We start from the raw sequence: 8,347 nt of genomic DNA on the forward strand, positions 1-8,347 counted from the left end.
GTGCATTTCCAACCCATAAATTAGCAGATTGTGGCCCAAACCCTGCCCCTTGTTGCAAAACCCCCAGGCCAGCAGACAAGGGCACCTCCCTCCAGAGGCTTCCCTGACCCTAGATCCATCCCTGATCCATCCCTGATCCCAGATCCTTCCCTGATCCCAGATCCTTCCCTGAGCTCCCATCTCCCTCACCGCACTTCCTTCCAGACACCAGCACAGCTTTTACCAGATGAAAGGACACAAATATTTCCCCAGATTATCTCCCTTCTGAGGAAAAGGGGGAAATCGCTGCCTTCCCCGTCTGTCAATGAGCTGCAGAGAGGCAGACAGAGCTCAGGGCTCCCCAGCCCTGCCGGAGATCCAGCCCCACACGAGCAGCAAGGGCAGGATGCAGCAGCGGGGCCGGAGCAGGGAGGATAAATAAAGTCCGGCTTTGCCTTCCTGGCTCGTGGCCACTTCTAACACAAAGTACATTCCGGTCTGGACGTAACGAACTGTACCAGCCTCGGCCGGGGAGGGCTGGGGGTGCCTGGGGCTGCCCGGGCGGGTTCGAGCTGCAGCCTCGGGGCTGGGAGCCGGGCTGAGGGGGGATCGATCCCCCCAGGACCCTCGGCTGTGCCCTGCCATGGAGATGCTGCTGCCAGACGGATCCGAGAGCCAGGAACCGCCGGGATCGCCCGCAGGTGCCCCAATGCTTGCCGGGCTCCCGGAGAGCCGCGGGTCGGGGGCACGGAGCGGGACCGGGGCCAGCGCCCCCCGCAGCCCCTCGGGCGGCTCCCGGGGGGTTCGGAGCCGGTCTCGGCCCCTCCGTGCCGGGAGCCGCAGCCCGGGAGGCCGGAGCGGGCCGTGCCCCTGCGGGAGCTGCACCGGGCGGGCGCCGTGCCAGGCGCCCGGCGTGGGGACGCGATGTACCGGGAGCGCCGGGAACAGCCTGACTCAGCGCCGGGCCGGCGGGGGGGCACCCGGCCAGGGCCACCCGGGGCCCGCGGGCGGCTGGGCCCGGCCTGCTCGGGGCTCCTGCCCGGGGGGGGCCGGTGTGGCCCCCGGAACCAACCCCCCCGGCATTCCCCCCAGTGTTTCCCCCAGCAACTCCCAGGATCCTCCCCCAGTCATCCCTTTCAATATCCCCCCATGTCCCCCCCAACATTCCCCCAGTGTTTCCCCCACCATCTCCCAGGAACCCCCCCCCCCCCAATCATTCTTTCAATATACCCCCACATACCCCCCGACCTCAGCCCCTGCATCCCCCCAATATCCCTCACAGCACCTCCAAGGACCCTCCCCCAATCATCCCTTTCAATATCCCCTCCTTGCTCCCCCCATATCCCCCCAGCGTTCCCCCCACCATCTCCCCGGACCCCCCCGTCATCCCTTTCAATATTCCCCTTAATATCCCCACAGTACCGCCCCAGTGCCCCCCACGTCCCTCACGCCATCCCTGCCAATACCCCCCCTCAACCCCTGCATCCCCCCAGCATCACCCCAACACCCTTTTTGCACCCCCCAAGAGTGAATCCCCACCGATGTTATGGAGGTATCCCTCAAAATCCTCCCTCCTTCATTCTGCTCCCCCAGCCCAGCTCACCAGCATTTCAGGGAATTTAATGCTCAAACACCCATTGAGGGGGGCCCAGCTGCAGGGAGCGCTTCCCCCCAAGCTGGCTGCTGCAGAGCACCCAGCCCCGAGCTCTGCCCAGACTGCACAGCCCAACATCCCCTCCTCACACCTCCCTGCACTGCTCTGCTTCCAGCAGCACCAATTATTCACAATAAGGATTTTTCCCACTCATGCCCTGGTGGGCACCATCAGGGGGGTTGTGGAGGTGTGTGGGTGCTTGGACGTCCTCCCAGGGCCATTTCTGCATCCCCATGTCCCATTTGTAACCTCTACTACTGCTCTGAGCTGGGCAGTGCTCAGCCCTCAGGGGGACACCCTCAGGAGACCCCAACTGCAGCCCTGAGGGTGGAGGAAAGGCTGAGATCCTCATGCCAGGTCTGGAGCCCCTGGGGCTGATATTTGCCTAGGACAGGTCCCTGACCTTCAGTCTAATCCTTCCCCTCTTCCAGCTCCAGGGGGAAAAAATCAAAGAGAGAAAACAGGAGCACATCTGACATTGTTCCCTCTGTCACAGGCAAAGGCAAAGCCAAAGCAGCCGTGAAAAATCATCAACAATTGGTTTTGGCAAGAAGAGGCAAACCAGAGCTTTCCATGAATTTGTTTTTTTTTTAATTTTTGCTAGAAAGGTTGCCTTTCTTCCAGAGAGAGCTTGAAGGATGGCTTCTGGCCAGCATCATCCCAAAGCCATCTCCCTGGGACAGCAAAAACCTGGCCCAGATTTAGGAAAACCCTGAGTGACAGGATCAGGCCCCCACATCCCTGGGGTCTGCGTTGGGGTCTGCACCCCACTGTGCCCTACAGCCAGGGAGGTTTTGCTGCTGCAGGCACAGCTCGAGGTGCCCCAGGCCGGCAGAGGGTGGTGGGGGCACACTGGGGCATCTCCCTGAGGATTTGGGATTCCCCAAACCCCAGGTGCAGGCTGGGGGTGCCCCACACCCTGCAGGGATGTGTTTCATCCCTCTGGACCCTGCTGTGCCCAAGGGAGACCCTGAGAGGGGCTGCTGCCCCCCCAGCATGTCCTGAGCCCCACTGGGGGTAGAGGTTTATGGGGGGCACAAACCCAGAGCCAGGAGCAGGCAGGGAGCCCCAGGTGCCTCTGTGCACCCCCAAACCCCTCTGTGCGCTCCAGATGTGGCTCTGGGCAGCCCCTCGGGCACAAACAGCCCCAAACCCCCCCTGTGCCCCCCAACCCAGCCCAGCAGTGCCCCTGACCCTGCTGCAGCATCAGCCCCATCCTCACCCCAGGCTGCAGCAAACTGGGGCACCAAACAGTCCCCAAACTGTGCGTGTGGGGACATGGAATTAACCAGGCTGTGCCTGGGCTCTCCCCCTGCTGAAATCACCGTCCTGACCTGGAGCTGCAGGGCTGCTCCCTGTCCCTTCCACGGGGGGACAGAGGCTGCTCAGACCCCCAAAAATCCACATTTCCCCCTGCCAGGGCTGGGGCTGGCAGCCCCTGTGCCCCCAGGGTGAGGCTGCAGGAGCAAACAAACACAAACACACACACACTGACACACAGATACACACACACAGGTTTTCCTTGGAGAGTTCTGCAAGGCTGGCAGTGGGGGGTCTTTTCTGGGGGTTTCTGCAAAGCTGGGCACAGGGTGGGCACCCCACTGCAGCTGCAGCGATTTGGGGGTGCAGGGACACCCCGGAATGGGTAGAGAAGGAATTTTCAGTGCATCTGGGCAGAAATTATAAAGAAATCCAGAAGGAGAGAAAGAAGGAGAGGAAAAGGCGATGTCTGGGGTGAACAAAAGGGTTAAAGCAGCGCAGAGGAGGAGAGGTGAAGGCCGAGGGCTGGCGGAAAGGGGGGAGAGGCGGGGAGGAGAGGTTGGGGAGCCGAGCCGGGCTGGGTGAGAACATCCTGTACCCTGGGGCAGGGCGGGTGAGGGGGCACCGGGGCGGGGATGTGCCACACGCCGCCCTGGGGATGGGGCACCCCATTTATAACATTTAGGGGTGACCCGGAGGGGACGGGCTGGGACAGGGGGGACAATCCTGCTGCTGGGGTGGGGATCTTGGGCTGCCCTTCAGCCTCATGTTCCCGGCTGATTTTCCCCCTGTGCAGGGCAGGGGAGAAGGAAGGGGCACCCCAATGCTGGCACCCCTCCATTCCCCATCTCCCCACAGGCTGCAGCAGAGCCCCCCTGCCCAAGGATGCCCCGCTCACCCCGGGGCTGTCCCCACCCTGCGGGGTCCCCCTGTCCCCAGGGCTGCCAGCAGCACCCCACACGCACCAGGGGCCCCTTCCTGTGTTTGTTAAGACGCCGTGAGTCAGGCAGCGTCTGGTTTTCGGTTCAAGCCAATATTTACCAGCCCAGAGCTGCCAAAACAAAGCTGCGGCTTCACCAGTAAATACAGGGCTGAGATGGCGCGGGGGGAGGAAGGGAGGGAGGGGGATTTATGCGACCCCCACCTCAGCACAGCCCCCTCCCTTCCCACCTCTCTGGTGCCACCATCGTCCTTCTGTGGGGACACCACAAAAACGGGGGCACCACAAAAACAGGGCTACCACAAAACCCGCAGAGTTTAGCGCCGCCTTCCTCACCCCAAACATCACTGCCCCCCTTCCCCTCCGCTGCAGGACTTGGGGGTGGCAGAGCTTGGGGGGCATTCCAGGGACCCCCAGAGCTGCGATGCCCCGTCCCGGGGGTCTGTGCGGGGCTGGGGGTCCCTTCGGGCCGGGGTGCCCGGGCCGTGGGCACGGTGCCGCTGCCCTCTGCCCGCCCCAGCGTTGCTGTCTCACATCCTGCCCCAGCCCGGAGCACGGAGCCCGGCCGGGCTTTGGGGCAGGTGGGCTCCCCGGTGCCTGTCCCATCCCCTCCGGGTGCTCCCAGTGCTGTGGGGACCCCGCAGAGATGGGGATCCAGGGAGAGACCCCTGTCCTGTGTCCCCTGGGCGGGCTGGCTGCTGCAGGAGAAGGTTTGCTGTCCCCATCCCTGTCCCCAGCTGCCCCTTGCCCCACTGAGGACATTGCTCTGGTGGGGTCTCCTGCCAAGAGAACAAGACCCTCCAGATTTTAACCACCCGCCACAAGTTTAAAACCCAGCTCAGAATTTTCTCCACTTGCAGCCCCTCTGAGCCAGACTGGTGCCCATATTGCCCCCCATGTTCCCCTTCAATAATGGGGGCTCCCCCAAGCTCTGCCACCCTCCCAGAGGTGTCCCTGGTGTTCCTGCAGGTGCACATCCTCAAGCTGCCAGTCAGCCTTGTCCTGAAAATGAAGTTTCCTGCAGCACCTCCTCGGCTGCCAGGGGGTGCCCTCAGCCTTCGTGGCCTCCCCAGCTGGTGCAGAGCCCTGGGGCAGTGGGCAGCAGCACTGGGGGTGCCTGGTTCTTGTGATCCCCAGGGATGGAGAAACATGGGGTGAATTCTGCGCTGGAGGAGCCAAGATCCCCCCATCTCCTGCTGCTTCCACAGCTCTGCCAGACAGCTGCCTCCTCTTCCTCACCCTGTGCCACGGCAGGGAATAAACCGAGGCCAGCACAACCTCCGACCCTGGGGCTGCTGCATCTCCCCCTTCCCTGCACCCCCTTTTTAAAACTCACCTGGAGCAGAGCTCAGCCCATGTCCTGCTGCTGGCCTAGCCCAGACTGTTGCATGATTGCACACACACATAGGTAAAGCCATCATGTCCTGGTGGCTTCTTCAGGGACTGCCTGGCCCTGCTGTCCCTGTCCTGGGCCAGGTTTGGTGAACTTCACACCAGGTTAGAGTGAAAACTCCACCGTGCAGCTCGGCAGAAGCTGGTCTTTATTCAGATTCTCCCACAGCTAGGCACAGGAGAGGGGGAAAGGCAGGGGCAGCACAGAGGGGCACGGGGGGCTCTTCCTTCACCGCCTTCTGGACTCATGGGGGTCCATGCAGATGCCAAAGTCGGTGTTGGTGATGGAGCCCACGATGGTTCTGTCGGTCTCGCAGGTCAAGCCGCTCTCACAGGGACACTTGTAGTAGACCCCATAGAGGCTCTGCAGGGAACAAGGGCTCAGTGCAGTGTGTGGGACATTCCCCACGCCTGCCCAGCCCTGGGAGCAGGGGCACCTACCTTTGGGGAGCACTCCTGGGTCTCAGCTGCCTTCGGGGCGCAGCGGGCCAGGCTGAGGCCGTCGGTTCGGTGGCAGCAGCCGCTCTTGCACTGGGCACTCTGCAGGCACAGCTCCCCCGTGTCCTGCAGCACAAAGAGAGCCTGAGCACCACATCCCTCTTTGTTCCCCTTCAATCTCACCCTAGGTGTGAGCCCAGGGGTTTGGGTGTGTTGAACACCAGCTCTGCCTGTTGGCTGAGGCTCAGCAGCACTGCCCCCCTGCCTCAACCTCCTGCTCTGCAGCACTTCCTCAGTCTGGCCCAAAATGCCCCCTCAAAGTGTTTTTTTCTGCTGGACTCACAGGAGGGCTGAGACACCACAGTGTCGCACACATCTTTTATGAAAAATTCTTTCTTTAGGATTTTTCCTCCTGAGAAGCTGGGAGGTCTCAGGAACAAAATGCAAACAATGATTATCTGCTGCTGTGGGATGCAACAGGTGCATCTGGGATTGGCCCATGTCGGTTGTTTCTAATTAATGGCCAATCACAGCGCAGCTGGCTTGGACAGAGAGTCCAAGCCACAAACCTTTGTTATCTTTCCTTCTTATTCTATTCTTAGCTAGCCTTCTGATGAAGTCCTTATATCTATTCTTTTAGTATAATTTTAATGTAATATATATAATAAAATAATAAATCAAGCTTTCTGAAACATGGAGTCAAATCCTCATCTCTTCCCTCAGACCCCTGTGAACACAGCATTTCCCCTCCCCAGGCCCTGTGAACCATCCAGGCTGGGGGTCCTGCCTGGCTCAAGCAGCTGAGTTTGTCTGCTCCACTTTCTGTGTTCCCCACCCCTTTATAGAGCTGATTTCCCAGGCTCCAAGCTCCCTCACAGACACCTCCACCTGTGTCCCCTGCAGCAGTGGGAGCCTCCTGCCAGGCCCAGGGCTGGCATCCCCTTACCAGGTTGAAGATGAGCCCTCGCTCCTGCGGTGCCAGCAGGGCTGGGGGCAGGAGCAGCAGGGCCAGCAGCAGGCAGGCAGGCAGCACCTTGGCCATGGTGGGCTCGCTGTGGCTGCGCCTCGGGGCCAGCAGGTGCTTTATAGCCAGGCACAATCGCCATCAGCTGATGTGGCTGCTCCTATCACACCTCAGCCCGTGGCACTGGGACACTGCTGCAGCGCCCAGGGCAAGGGCCCAGCCATGCCAGGGCAGCCAGGTGCTGTCCCCAGGTGCTGTCCCCACTGGCCATGACACCCTGCCCTTTAGCAGCTCCTTTGGCCAAAGGGAACACAAAATAATGGCACTTGTGTGTGGAGTTACATTTTAGTTCAATGGCTTGCTCTGTCTCACCCTCCCAAAATGTACATTAAGGTTTATTCTAAGCCTGTGACCCTGCCCTGCAGTATCAGGTGTCTGTAACCCCATTGACCCCAGTTTTATTCCACACCCACTTTTAATCTCCCTGTTAAGCTGTGGGAGGAAGACCAGGTTCTCTCTTGGCCCCTTTTCCCCCTTGGCTCTCCCTCTCTCCCCTTCCCTCCCCTTTCCCCTTCCCCATCAGGAACCATGCTGCTCCCCCAATAATTAACACCCTCACCTAATCAGCACCCTCAGGAGCCCTGTGGAATCTCCTTGCCTGGTGATCCCAGTGAAAATACATCCTAGGGGCCCCTAATGGACAGTTCCACTTCTGTGCTTCCTCTTCCTCCTCTGCTTCCCCGTGGTGCTGGGGCTCTCTGGAATGCTCTCCTTGCTGGCTGCTGCTCATGGTTCCTGGCCAAAGCTGCCACAGCAGGAGTTGTTCTCCATGGGACAGCCACCAGATCCTCCATCTCTCAAATGGAGCCATGGGCGCCAAGAAACCTGCTGGAGAAAGCTGATGTAGTGCAGGAAAGCAGAGCCTTCTGCGAGGATCCAGAGCCCACCATGGTCCCCAGCCCAAGGGCCACCACTTCAGCCTGCCCTGACAAATATTTGCTGTGTTTCTGTGTTTGGGGGGGTGGGGCTGATGAAAGACAAACAACCCTGAGAATGACACAGATTCTCATGCCCACAGTGGCTTGGCTATTCTTGGATGTGATTAATGGCCACATAGCCCTGGACTTTGCAGGCCCAGGGGTGATGCTGAGGCTGGCACTGGCTGCAGAGTGACCATCACAGTGTCACAAGGCCCCATGACCCCCAGGATCTCACCGGGCCCTGCTGTGTGTGTCCTGTGATGTGTCCCAATTTCCGTGTCCCAAATTTTGTGTCCCCTTGGCTGTGACCCCTCCAAGCCCTCACCAGGGTCCTCCTACCCTGGCAGGGAGCCCAAGGGCTGCTGCATCAGTCCCTGGCACATTGTGTGGGTCAAGACACATCCTGGGTCTCATCCCAGCACACATCCCAGGACATGTGGCACATCCTGGGACACACCCAGGGGTGTCGGGGGCAGCCCAGGCGCATTCTGGGTGTGCAGGGCACAGCCCAGGGCATTACTGGGGGCACAGGGGGGACAGAATGGAGCCCTGAGGGCACTGAAGGGCACAGCCCAGGGGCACAGGCTGCACCCCAGACAGACTGGGGTTATTTCGGTTACACTGGGGGTATTTGGGTTACCCCAGGGTCCATCTCAGGGCACCCGAAGGAGGCGAAGGGCGCATCCCGAGCGAGCATCCCCGGCGCGCAGGGCGCATCCCCGTTCAGGAGCATCCCCAAA

The 8,347-nt window shown here is 60.7% G+C and overlaps 1 protein-coding gene across 1 annotated transcript; it reads right to left on the reverse strand.

Annotated features, from left to right (window-relative positions):
* Window positions 1-5,357: 5,357 nt before the first annotated feature.
* CLPS (colipase) lies at window positions 5,358-6,767 on the reverse strand. Its single transcript, XM_005492805.3, has 3 exons — window positions 6,610-6,767; window positions 5,667-5,789; window positions 5,358-5,589 (listed from the first exon to the last, which is right to left on the reverse strand). Exons 1-3 carry the CDS (start codon window positions 6,703-6,705, stop codon window positions 5,455-5,457), a joined length of 354 nt encoding a protein of 117 aa, XP_005492862.2. The 5' UTR covers window positions 6,706-6,767; the 3' UTR covers window positions 5,358-5,454.
* Between the last annotated feature and the right edge of the window lie 1,580 nt (window positions 6,768-8,347).

Source organism: Zonotrichia albicollis, chromosome 28, assembly GCF_047830755.1.
Source record: "Zonotrichia albicollis isolate bZonAlb1 chromosome 28, bZonAlb1.hap1, whole genome shotgun sequence".
NCBI lineage: Eukaryota > Metazoa > Chordata > Aves > Passeriformes > Passerellidae > Zonotrichia > Zonotrichia albicollis.

Excerpts from the sequence above, each read along its gene's own strand:
- CLPS (XM_005492805.3), bottom strand. The coding sequence starts at position 6,705 with ATGGCCAAGGTGCTGCCTGCCTGCCTGCTGCTGGCCCTGCTGCTCCTG. Across the intron at positions 5,790-6,609 it reads GAGGGCTCATCTTCAACCTG|GACACGGGGGAGCTGTGCCT; the intron begins GTAAGGGGATGC and ends TTTGTGCTGCAG. Across the intron at positions 5,590-5,666 it reads CCCAGGAGTGCTCCCCAAAG|AGCCTCTATGGGGTCTACTA; the intron begins GTAGGTGCCCCT and ends TGTTCCCTGCAG.